This window comes from Abrus precatorius, unplaced genomic scaffold (assembly GCF_003935025.1).
Source record: "Abrus precatorius isolate BTA unplaced genomic scaffold, Abrus_2018 Scaffold3, whole genome shotgun sequence".
Lineage (NCBI taxonomy): Eukaryota > Viridiplantae > Streptophyta > Magnoliopsida > Fabales > Fabaceae > Abrus > Abrus precatorius.
Window position 1 is genome coordinate 24,450,005 of NW_020874373.1, and position 13,099 is coordinate 24,463,103.

General features: G+C 30.4%; 1 protein-coding gene across 2 annotated transcripts; it reads right to left on the minus strand.

Annotated features, from left to right (window-relative positions):
• Positions 1-9,730: 9,730 nt before the first annotated feature.
• On the minus strand, positions 9,731-12,895 carry LOC113863226 (probable inactive dual specificity protein phosphatase-like At4g18593). Of its 2 annotated transcripts, none has more exons than XM_027496726.1 (3): positions 12,728-12,895; positions 10,151-10,422; positions 9,731-10,058 (listed from the first exon to the last, which is right to left on the minus strand). In XM_027496726.1, the coding sequence occupies exons 2-3, from the start codon at positions 10,383-10,385 to the stop codon at positions 9,904-9,906; spliced, it is 390 nt and encodes a 129-aa protein (XP_027352527.1). In that variant the 5' UTR covers positions 10,386-10,422; positions 12,728-12,895; the 3' UTR covers positions 9,731-9,903. The 2 variants fall into 2 exon arrangements, with proteins under 2 accessions (XP_027352527.1, XP_027352528.1); XM_027496727.1 differs by lacking the exon at positions 12,728-12,895 and adding an exon at positions 11,316-11,457.
• Between the last annotated feature and the right edge of the window lie 204 nt (positions 12,896-13,099).

Below are 13,099 nucleotides of genomic sequence, written 5' to 3' on the forward strand. Positions count from 1 at the left end.
AGCTTTATCATATACCTAAAATAATATAAGCAAATAGTCAATACACTATTAATTATTGAACACTAAATAAATAAAAATAAAAATATTAACTATTAAATTAATTCATACCCGTAGATAATTTTTTCATACTTCACTTGTAATGACAATGTTGGTTTCGACATTCCATCCAAATCTAATTTGTTACAAAAGTAAAGAAAATTTACGATAAATAGTTCATAGCCTACTATTTGTTATGAAATTTAACTTCATAGTCATCGAATTCCATGTTATAGAGTGAAACACACCATTTGTCATGTTTTTTTTGTGGTTTCATCAACCATAATATCAATGAAAGCCTTAACAATAGAGTCAGGCCAAAGTTTTGACTCATTGTTATCAACATTAGTTATAATCTATCACAAAGGAATATTAAAAATAAGTAAACATCAATGTGTATAAAACCAAATAAAAATTAAATAAAAGAGGGTAAATATTGATCAAAGACATAAACACAAATTAATTTATATTATAACATTCTTAAATTAGAAGAAAATACAGAGCTGAAGAAGAAGGTATTTAATAAAAAAAACACATTCTATAATTCAAGAATCTGTTATTCATCTTTTCATAAATACATATGCTTGCCTAATAAAAGCATATAAAATGAGCAAGTGTAGGTTCAGGCACTTAACATATCAAATAGATGATTCACTCATTTATTAGTCTTAGTTCTATTATACTAGAAGCTAAAGGCTTCAAGTTTTCTTTAAGCTAAACCTGTAAGTAATAAATTTTATGCAATAAAGATATAAACAATTATGCCTCGTGTTGTTTTATGTAGTTTTTATATTTGTCATGATCAATTAAATAGAATTCAAAACACAACCACCTATTCTACCTTTAATAAGCAATTGACAATGCATGTGACACAAATAGAAAAAGGGAAACTTCACAATCATTTCTCCACCCCTACTAGTCCATGTGATCGGTGATCCAAAGTATATTTTTAAGTTATTATGACTTATGTCTTTCTCCCTCCTTTGCATTGGCATATACTATGATTTTGTGTGATTGTGCTTTATAAATTGTATCTGTTAAGAGATTCTATTACATGTGAATGATAATTTTCACCTGAGTCATTTGTATAAAACTAATTTTACTATATTATTTCTGTAATCTTGATTTGGTCTTCCTGTAAATTCTCCACGGCACTTGTTCTTTATAAGTTTTATTGATGTGTTTAAATATAATGTAAATTTTACTATATATATATATATATATATATATATATATTACATTTGGATATACTAATCTACTAAATATAATGTAAATATATTTTAATTTAAGTTAAGAAATATATTAATAATAAGAAAAACACTGTAATTATCTAGTGTTGCCTAATGTAGTTATTAGTAGGGTCTGTATTTATTTTATTTCCTTATAGTTTCATTCATCTAAACAAAAAAATGTACTCTTGCATTATGTACATCCATAGTCCATGGATTCTTCATTTTGCTTGCAAGGCTCCAACACTTGCAAAATTCTATTGGAATCCATATCTTAACACTCCTATTTCTAATTCAAAAGGCATATAACATCACATACACATGGTCAATAAATACACTCTCTTTATATGAAAGAGTAGAAGTTCACAACATGCATGTACTCGATATACACGTTATATGATACATATATACACATGATGCAATCAACTTTTCTATGCACATCAATTATCTGTTTCTACATTCTGTTTCAGCGCCTAGTCTTTAAATTACAAGATAAACACATGTATAGCAATTTCCATCATCCACTCAAGGAATTTATAAATATCATCCTTTATTTGTCATCGATACAATTTAAAGGATATCATTATTGTTAAGTAAAATCTACAATAATGAAAAATAAATAAACGAGCATGATAAAACTAAGCACACGTAGAAAAGACCAATACTAATGACACTTAAAATACAACTCAAAATAAAGCACTGATTTTGACACAACCCACAGATCAATCCCCTATATTAAGTACATGCAAACATAAGTTCGCATGTCAATTAGAAAGAGTGGAATTTCTTTCAAAAAAAATTATTGGCTATCTTTCCTGGTGTATACTTTTTAGGTAAGAAGATATCTCTATAGCACCTAAAATCTGCTTAAGTTCTAGGCTTAAGGTTGGATAATAATTTTGCAGACTTATCTTTTTCATAAAAATAAATCTCCAATAAAAAGTTGGGCTGTTCTAAAAATTAATATATTGATTGCATTTAGGATTTGTTAGTCCTCATTTGTTCTAATTTTTCTATTAACTTCAATTTTATTAGCTTGATAGATCTGTATTTTCTTTTCTTTAATAAAATAATTATCTCATTAACCTTTAAGTTAACCGAAGAAACCAGCAACATGCAAGTATGTTAACAATTGTCTATTCAAAATAGTCATGACTTATTTGGTAGGTTGTAGCTACTATAGACATGTATTGGAGAGTATTTAGAATATTATATTTTGTTCGAACATCTATATTCCATTCATAAATATTATTTGCCGTAAAACTTTTAAAATGATACTCATTTCTTTCTTCTAGTAAAAGATCGGGAGCAACAATAGTTTTTTGGTAATAAAATTTAAATAGTTCTCCAATTTTTCCTATAGTAATTATTGAGTTTATTTCTATGATAGAAACTGAATCATTTTTAGATGCTTGATACAAATTTTGAGCTAGATCTCTGCTAATAACATTTTGCTACTTTTGATGCTTGCCTAGTTTTTTTTTATCAAGATGATTCTTCTGAAGGATTCAAATTTTGAGCCATATCTCTGCTAATAACATTTACTACTTTTGATGCTTGCCTAGTTTTTTATCAAGATGATTCTTCTGAAGGTTAAGGAGTGTCTGGGACAATTTTAAGTAAACTACTAATTTTACTTAATAGTTCACTATTATTATTTCTTGTTTCTTCTATAGATTTAGATTGTTTTCTAATTGCTAGAATTTTCTTTTTAGCTTTTACACTAATTTTAAATGGTTTGAAAATGAGTTTTTCTAATTGAGTCTAGGATTAGGTGACCACATTATCATGATCTTTTTTTTTTTTTTTTTGTAAAGAATCAATAACACCCCACATTACCTTTCCTAATTCATTTATTAATTTATGAGATGGTGCATACATAAGTAAAAGAGTATAAACTTTCAGAAATTGAACAACATCCAAATTTATAAAATAACAAAGCCCCAAGTGCATTTTCATATAATACCAAAAATTTACATATATTTATATATTTATGACAGCTATTTAGCGAGGAGTTCAACATACAAGTTTTCGGACAATAATTACATTCCTTGAAAAGTTATAGCCAAACAGTCTAGACCTATTACTAAAACCTAGACTGACAAAAATAATTAATGCTATAATTTCTTCAAAAATGTCAATCCTGTCGTCCCGTAGCCATATCTTCTAGCTTGAGAAGTAGACGCATTACCTGTCCCTTCTACTCACGTACCACCTTACGATCATTGCAGCATACACATCAACATAATGAAAATGCAAGGGTGAACTTATATAATTAATAATCATAATTGTAGAGTATGAATATATAAAATGATTTGAACAAGTCATATATTTCACAGCATTCAGCAAAATAGCTTCAATCAATTGATGCAACATATTCAGTCTATTCTCAGCCCATCTAATGCAAATGCAACGAATTAGTTTCATCTGGTTTCACAGCCTAAGTAATCTAGAAGAACTATTTTTCGGTCTGGAAGCGACCTATTCTGGTATTTGGGTCCAAACACAGCACATCTTAGCATCCTATTCAGCTATAGAATGATGAAAATGAATGTGATGCAGCACAATGAAATCAATATAATACGACACGGTTAAATTTATTCTCAGTCTCAACAATACAACAATGTATATACTTTCATCCTACCTCAACAACACAATCATATATACGTTTTCAGAATGAATTAATCAACTCACAACATTTAATAAAACTTTTCAGCATACATTAACATTCTCAGCACATATATCACAGCATTTCCGCATATCATGTCTTATTATAGCATTCTAATTACTCATTAAGTAACAGAGAAATCTACTCAGCCATAATAATATGGGTTCTAACCTAGTATCTGTCCATACGACAACTTATTTTCGGCTAAAACAAAACTAAATTCATAGATAACTAAACATTTATTAAGCAAATAAGCCAGCTTAGCTAAGTTCTTCTTACCTAGAATGAGTTTTTCTCAGATCAAACTTCACGTGAGTCTTCAAGTATAAAAATAACGCTTGCGATTTAGATTTTTTCCACTATTAAGAATTAGAGACTTTAGAGAAGAGGAACCTAATAAATAAAACCCAGAGTTAAAGGTTAAGATCTCGAGATCTCACCTAGATTCACACTAAACAGCGATTCTTATTATCGAGAAGAAATTTGGCCTTGAGAAGATTTTTCTAAGGTAAGATGGTGAGAGAACAGAGAGAAAACGAGAGAGGAAAGCTGTCTGGTGAGAAATGAATATTTTTAAGCGCTAAGGCTCTTTAAATACTCCTCTAAGCCCGCATGCTCTTGCTTGAGTGAGCTAATCCTCGCTTGAGCGAGCTCACCTTCGCCTGGGCAAGAAAACTAGACAGTGAAACCTCTCAAATTTCTGCTATTCTCGCTTAAGTGAGAAACACCTCGCTTGAGCGAGCTGCATCTCGCCTGAGCGAGATTGGGTCCAGAGAGCTATCCATTTTTCCTGCGACTCCTCGCTTAAGCAAACACCTCTCGCCTGAGCAAGGTCACATATCTCCTGAGCGAGATCCCTTCTCGCTTGGGCGAGGAGACAATTGGGGTAATCTTATCTTTTCTAGCTTGAGCGAGATTGATTTCGCTTGAGCGCGAACACTCTAGAATGCCTAATTCTGCACGACTTATTCTCGCTTGAGCAAGACTACCCTCGCCTGAGCCAGACACCCTGCACCCAGAACTCCAATCTATCTCTCGAGTGAGATAATACCAACTCTTAACCATACTCCCTAGATTATCCTATGCACAACACACCTAACAATCATTCTCCGACTTGCACTGCACTTTACATTTAACAACATCATCACACATTACTTATGAATATATTGTTCCTTATCCGGCAATTACATAACCTTTATATTTATATTTCAATATATGAATAAGTCATACACTTTAAGCATACAGAACACAATTTAAATGGAATAATGAGTATACAAAAATACACCGATCTGACACTCATCATCTTTAGGTTTTGTAAAATTTTTTGTCTTTATTAATTTCTTTTCTAAGATTTGAAGGTGTTTATTAGTGTAATTAGTCTGTTCCGTAAGGTCTTTAATATCTTCAGGAGGTATTGTTTCATCTAAACTTTTTGTTTTGAAAGGTATAGCTATAACAGGGTTTTACTATCATCTTTCACTTTGGGTAATTGAAATTGAGTGGTGGGAGATAGGTTGGATTGAACTATCTCATCCCCCTTAATTTGCCAAGCTGAAATAACATTAGTAGATGGTCCACTTGTAATGTCAACTTGCCATGGATAATCAATATTATTTTTTATGGTATAAACATGAAACTAATAAAAAAATGGAATTTTCTTTTCTACCTTTTCTACAAATTTATAAAATTTCTTAAATATTTTTGCTATTAATTTTCTTATAATTTTTGAACAATCATTATCTCTCGGGTTTCTAATCCTCCGAGTAAATTTTTTTTTTCTAAAAGATTCTTTATCTATAATGAATTTATGTAACAATATCATAAGAATAACTAAGAGAGAAATAAGTTGAAGATTGGATAGATTGTCAGTCTTCATTATTATTATTATTTTGATAGGTTGTTCTAGGGATACTAGAAGATATATCTAAACCTTGAGGGTTTATATGGAATGGAATATGAGTTATCGTTATTGGTATTGTAGGTTGGAAAGACCGCAAATGAACTAAGAAGTGATTTTCTAGCGGATGCACATTCAGATTATCTTAAGGCTTTAATTTTAGAAGAGAAAGAGATTCTCCTATTAAAAGTTATTTCTTTTACTTTGTCAAAATTATCTTGTTTAATTTCTTGAATTTGTGAAATAGGTCTAGGAATAGAAGGCATAACCTCTTTGTGGTTTAAGAAAGACTCTTAAAGTTCAAGAGTTTATCACCTTATATTGGATTCTATAAATTAAGGCTACAAGAATTGACCTTCTTTTCATGTCAAGGCCATTAAAATGGATGTTTAAAAATAAAGATTCTACAATATTCTTATCAATTAAACTCACGATTTTATTTGTGTAACAATTAAAATAAACTAGTCTTTGGCCAAGACTAGTTTTTATTGTTCCTATTAGAGAATCTTTAAACCTATTGTGTCTAATATCTCTAAGAGACATTAAGGCTGCAACATCTATTCCCATATCTATTAAGGGTTTAATTACTACTTGTACACACCTAATGTGCAAGTATTTATATTTTCTAATGTGATCATTTACTGGGTGTTTTGATAATAGATGAAAATTTTCCCCTATATTTTGACATAAAGAAATATTACTTTTTATAGTTTTGATTATGTAATCAGAACTATTTTTCTATTTGATTTATTTTTCAAGAAAATATAATGTATCATGTGGAATTTTTAGAAATGTCCAGTCATCCATACTTTGGTTTATTTCTTCAAAGCGTATCTCTTCATCAAAGAAATTGTGCTTTGGAATATATATATATGTTCTATTTTAATGGTCTTAGGTGAAAACTTTAATGGACATGTTGGTTGTGAAACAAAACAATTGACTAGGGTTTATGGTTGTTTTGGTTTTGGAAAGTTAAATGAGGAATGACAATTTAGTCTTGATTTCTCAATGTCTTACAACTTTAAGATAAACATTTATTTTAAGAAGGTGAAACATCTTATCACTTTTAAGAGTGAAATTTCAAGGTTACAAATCGATTTTTTTTCTTACGAGGAATCTAAACAAAGTATTTGTAAGAATTGTTAAACTTTAGGAGAGAGCCTCTTACTACACAACATTAGATCTTGGTCCTTGATGTTCATTTTAAGACGGGTAAATAGAGAATTTGATAAGTTAGTGTTCTGAGAATTAAGAGGTGGCTACTTAAAAGTGAGAAACAATTGGACTTTTAAAGGCAAATAGTAGAAGAGGATAGCTAAGTGACACAAGGTAGTGCTAACATCATTTAGGACAATATGGTTAAAAAGGTTAGGAAAGTTGCTAAGAAAATTTTAGACAAATCCAGAGGTTTTAGACCAAAGGACAAAGAATCATTTGGTAGAATGAAAGTGTGCAAGAGAATATTAGAGAGAAGATTATGTGTTTTAAGTCTTTGCATATATGTAATAGTGCTAAAAATTAGGCAAGGTATTGGAAGGCAAGAAATGAGACAAGAAAACCAATGAGGGAAGCATTTTCTAAAGCTTTTGAAGGGTTCTATCAAGATCTTGGGAGAGAGTATGATGAAAGGAAGATTTATAAACTTGTCAAAAGTAAAAAAAATAAAAAAAATAAAGATTTGGATTAAGTTAGATATATTAAAGATGAAGAAAGAAAATTTTTGTTTTCAGATCAAGATATAAAAAACAAATGGTTGAAATACTTCTATAAACTTGTTTAATGAGAGACAAGGAGCAAATGGAAGTTTAACAAGATTAGAAGAACAAGCAAATTATCTAAATTTGGCATATTACTATAGGATTTGAGTTGGAGAAGTAAAAGAAATTCTTAAGAGGATGGAGAGTGGTAAAGTGATTGACCCTGATAATATCCCTAAAAAAGTTTGGAAAAGTTTAGGAAAACAAGGAATGAAGTGGCTCACTAAGCTCTTTAATGAGATTTTGAAATCTAAAAATATACCAAATGAGTGGAGGAAGAGCATTTTGGCTCCTATATACAAGAATAAGGGTGATATCCAAATTTGTGCAAACTATAGAGGGATTAAACTCATGGATCACACTATGAAGTTGTGAGAAAAAGTGACTGAATATAAAAAACATGAGGAAACTAAGATCATAAAAAAATTAATTTAATTTTATGTTAGGAAGGTCTATAACAGAAGCTATGTATCTTTTATGAAAGATGATGATAAAAAAAGAGACATATGATCATATATCAAGAGAAGTGTTGCAGAAGACTTTAGAAAAGAAAATGATCTATATAGCATATATTCGAGCTATACAAGACATGTATAAAGGGGTAACTACATGTGTAAGAACTTCTAGAGGCGTATATAAGGAGTTTCTAATTGGAATAGGTCTACATCAGGGCTCTATTTAAGCCCTTACTTGTTTAATTTAGTCTTATATGTGCTTACAAATGATATATAAAAGATTATCCCTTAGTGCATGCTCTTTGCATATGATATAGTGATTATTGAGGATTTAAAAGAATAGGTTAATGCTAAACTTGAGTTATAAAGGAAAATTTTAGAATATAAGAATTTTCGCTTGAGTAGAAGTAAAATACATGTATTGTAAGTTAAGCAAAAAACAATGAGGATCATGCATTAAAAGTTAAAATTGAAGATGATATTATGTCATAAGTTTTTAGTTTAAAGTACTTGGGATCAATTATACAGAATGATGAAGGAATTAATGAAGATGTTACTCTAAATACAAGCTGAGTGGTAAAAGTAAAAAAAGGTATTAGAAATTATTTGTGATCGTAAAATACCCTAAGCTGAAAGGAAAGTTTTATCATATTGCAATACAACCACCTATCCTATATGGTAATAAATGTTAAGTCTTAAAGGAACAACATGAGAAAAAAAAAAAGTAAAAATGACAAAAATAAGAATAGTAAAGTAAATAAGTAGACACACAAGAAATGATATAATACAAAATGATAATATACGAAAGAATATTATATTAACATCTACAAAAGAAATATAACTAAAAATCAGTGGTTCAATTATGTGCAAAAAAAGACATTTAAAGATACTAGTAAAAAAAGTGAATTCATGACTCTTAGTGTAGTAAAGAAGAGTCAAAGAAAACTCAAAAGATCCTTAAACAAAATTATTAAAAAAGACATTTTAATTACTTAAATTTTTAAGAATTTAATTTTTGATTGAATTCAGCGACAATCATATAATCCACATAACATACTTCACCTAATGAGATAAAACTTGATTGTTATTGTTGTTGGTAAATATATGATTTTTTTAAAAATTAAATTCAGTTAACTCAAAAATATTTTATCAAAAATAATGTAAGTTAAGCTTGTCATTTTATTTGACAAGTTAGAGCAAGACTAATTTGTCACGTCAAAGATTATAAATTTCTAATTATTTTTGCTATTTTAGTTTATTTCAAATTGAAAAGTACGTAAAATTCAAGCTAAATTAAGGGTTAAATAATGCAAAATAATGGATACTCTTGATAATTAATCGTACGTGTTTGATGTCATCCTTGCTTTTGACAATCGACTGTATGACTACAAGCCATCTTCAATTCCAGACTCTAATATTTCATTTAATAATTTCCCCCCCAATAATTTTGTTGCTAAAATTTAAAGCAAATCAAATCTGTAGATATTTATTGATAAAACAAACTGTAGATATTTTATTTTAGTCTTATGTGTTACAAATTTATAAACACTTTTCTTCTTCAAGAAGTAAAATAAATATTTTTAAAGTTGTCGTAGATTTGCACAAATAATTAAAAAAACATTCAGTAGAGTTATTTTTTTTAAATAAGTGTATTATGAGTATATTGAAATTAAATTTTTACCCTTGTTTATAAATAAAACAGGCTATTGAACCCAATTTCAATAACCTTGTTTTAAGTAAAAATAATTAATTACAAGACAATCTTCCAAGCTAAGCTGCCAGATGTGTTTTGTTCTTAAAAAAGATAACCTGCATTTTTTCAAGTTCCTGGTCTTTTTGGAAGGCGCGCCACATGATTGGTTTACATATAACACTCATCTAATCTGCTTTTATGCAGCTGAAATGCAGGATTAACCCAAGCTCCACAGCTGCATTGCATACCAGCCCAGTTGAAGTAACCCAAACGAGCATTACAACCCATACAGAGCAGTTTCTCCTCCACATGACCATCTTGGACTTTAAAGCCAAATCCATATCCACAGTGTTAGTGTTAAGTTTGAAAAGTGATCTTATGGCAATTATAAGATATGATGGAAATTTAATAGTACCTGCTTGCATCCACTTCATGTGCTCAACAAATATTGAGGTGCAGTCAGCTGGTTGCTTTTCCATTTCCGAGGGTTCGCTGCTTCTCTTTCTCCAATTGAAGCTTGATTCTCCTTTCCCACGCTCATGGGAAACTATATTTTCCTCTGAAGCAACAATTCTTCTGCATTTCTTACACCGATATATAAGTTGAGGTTTGGTTGTGGTTTCTAACTGAGAGCTACCGAGTCCAGCCATTTGTATTGGATAATGAAATGATATTATGCTTGATGCACTGTGAAATTATAAGCAAATGAGTGTAGAAGAAAAACTTAGGATGTCCAGGACCAGAACTAATCGTTGTCCCACACCCGTTCATTCAAGCATAAGACGATAGTTGGAGGATAAATAAATTTAAATAATAAGAAAGCAAAATTAATGAAAGAATTTGATGTATGAGTAATAACAACTCAGAATTAAAATTGCAATTAGCATATAGAAACAACAAATTTCACCAGGCCAATCTCCTTTCAGGTAGAACACATTAACTAGATCTGTATTTGGGCATAATTATTTTTAAAGTTCATGACAAACATACTGTGAAACCCGCAGTTGATATAGGCTTTAGATTTTAGTTCCATTATGTGCATAGTAAGAGCACCTATGAATTGATATGATACAAATCATATAATGGAAGGGCAGTCCGCTAAAAAACTTTTAAGTAGCATTGTTAATATCAATGACTGTTGAATCTAGAGGTACGTCTAAACAGATAAGTGAACAATTAATGGGGATACAACACTATATGATATCCAATCCCAAGCATGCACCAAGGAAATTAAATGAAAGAGCTAAGCGGAGAATCAACAAAATTGTGCTGAATATGCGCTAGAAGCTCTGATATATCTCTTTATATGCATGTATCTAAAGAGACTTTGTTTAACGCATATTAACTCACATATCTCAGCTCAAATTAGCCCATAATGCCGCCATGCAGCACAAAATGTATTCCACCAAAATTACCTGTTCATAGGTTTTCTTGCTTGATTTGTTCACTCCCTTAATGCTTCATATAGGAAATTAAATGAAAGTCCTAAGCGGAGAATCAACAAAATTGTGCTGAATATGAGCTAGAAGCTGATATATTTCTTCATAGGTATGAATCTAAAGAGACTTTGTTTAACACACATTAACTCAGATATCTCAGCTCACACTAGCCCATAATGCCGCCATGCAGCATAAAATGTATCCCACCAAAATTACCTGTTCATAGGTTTTCTTGCTTGATTTGTTCACTCCCTTATTCATGCTTCATATTCTGTCTTTGTTTTGTAACTTTGGCCTATGCACAAAACAGTATTTATTCTCAATTCGAGTAGGAGAACTAGAGACTTGTGTCAATGACCAGACAAAATTTTCACTAAATGAAAGTTTCAACAGCCATTCCTATTCTAGATACACAACGAACCGAATGAAGTAGCATGCCATGGCGAGATGAGATGGAACAACGCACCAAACATTAATCACTAGTCATATTTCATAATGCACTGAAAGTGGTCTGGTTCAATTACAAAACAGGAAATAAAGATTAAAGGAGTGAACATCATACAAGAATGATACTAAAAGTTTTGATAAAAAAAAGCAGAAAAAACCATGAACACTACCAGTAATTACCTAAGTAGCCAAACTCAAGCTCCTATAGCTTATGAAAAACACTCCAAAATCAAGTTTATACTGCACAAAAAAGAGAACACGCCAATAATAAGACAGACAAATCAACTTATGCATAGGATTTGTTAAACGCACAGATGAAAAATTAAGCAAAAAACTAAACAAAACAAAACACTTCCTTTTTGACTCATTCCCAAGTCCTAACATAAAGGTGCTGGGTTAGTGTGACTAGCTTCAAAATATGCAGATCATATTCACCTAAACCTCAAGCCAAACAACATGCATTTTAAATCAAATCAGAAGATTACAATAAACACCTCAAAAGACAAGCAGAAAGCACCACAATATTGTAAGATCAACTTAGTAGCACTAAAGACAGTGTAACTGTAACAAAAAAAAGAAAAATCTAGCCTACACTACCATCAAGCAACCAACACAGGTGAAAGTATATTCAGAGCCCAGAGAGAAGAACGAAAAATAAGAGAGCAAAAAAATCAGAGTTTATGAATTATAACTTCAATAATCTAACTTAAGGATGCTTACACCAAGCTACTTAAACTAGGTAATAAAACTGAATTAGCAAGTAGCAACCAACTCATAACAGAAACTAACTCATAACTGATTATGTAACTAACACTAATTCCTTACGCACAAGTGATGAGACTCGACACGTTCACATCACAAACAATCACCAAAAGTTGCAAGCATATCGAAATTGGCATTTTATCGAACACTTAGCAGTCAACTACTATCATGTTAAATTAACATGCCCAACCAATAATAACAAGCGTCTCGCAATATTGACAGTGGCGTTGAACTCAGATTTGCCAAAATTCAAATGATAATAAGCACAAATCATCAGAGGAAAAAAAAAAGAAAAAACTTATATCTCTTAGTTTGTAGAAAAACAAAAAGAAAAATTGGGTTACCAATAGTTTTAGTTGATCCAAGTAACTGCGTGTGCTTGTGAATTTGAGAGAATGAAATATTAGTGTTTCATATGAGGGGAGAGAGAACAAAGGATGAAAGAAATGAGGGGGGACGTTGCCTGTTCCTGTACGTGAAAACTGAAGAAAATCGAAAATGAGCAGATTTTGTTTACTTGGGTACTTTCAGTTTATTCAAAAAAAAAAAAAAGTTAAAAAAAATGTAGTCCTTACCCTTTTAATTATTTTTTATTTATTTTTTACATAAAAAATTATATTTTATTCGTTATGTAAAAAAATCCAATTAGTTCCCGATATTATGATGATGTTAGAGCAATTTTTGGATTAAATAGAAAAAATATTATTAAGTGCATG

Coding starts and splice junctions, on each gene's coding strand:
- LOC113863226 (XM_027496726.1), bottom strand. CDS start 10,385: ATGGCTGGACTCGGTAGCTCTCAGTTAGAAACCACAACCAAACCTCAA. Junction 10,059..10,150: donor CATGAAGTGGATGCAAGCAG/GTACTATTAAAT, acceptor TTGGCTTTAAAG/TCCAAGATGGTCATGTGGAG.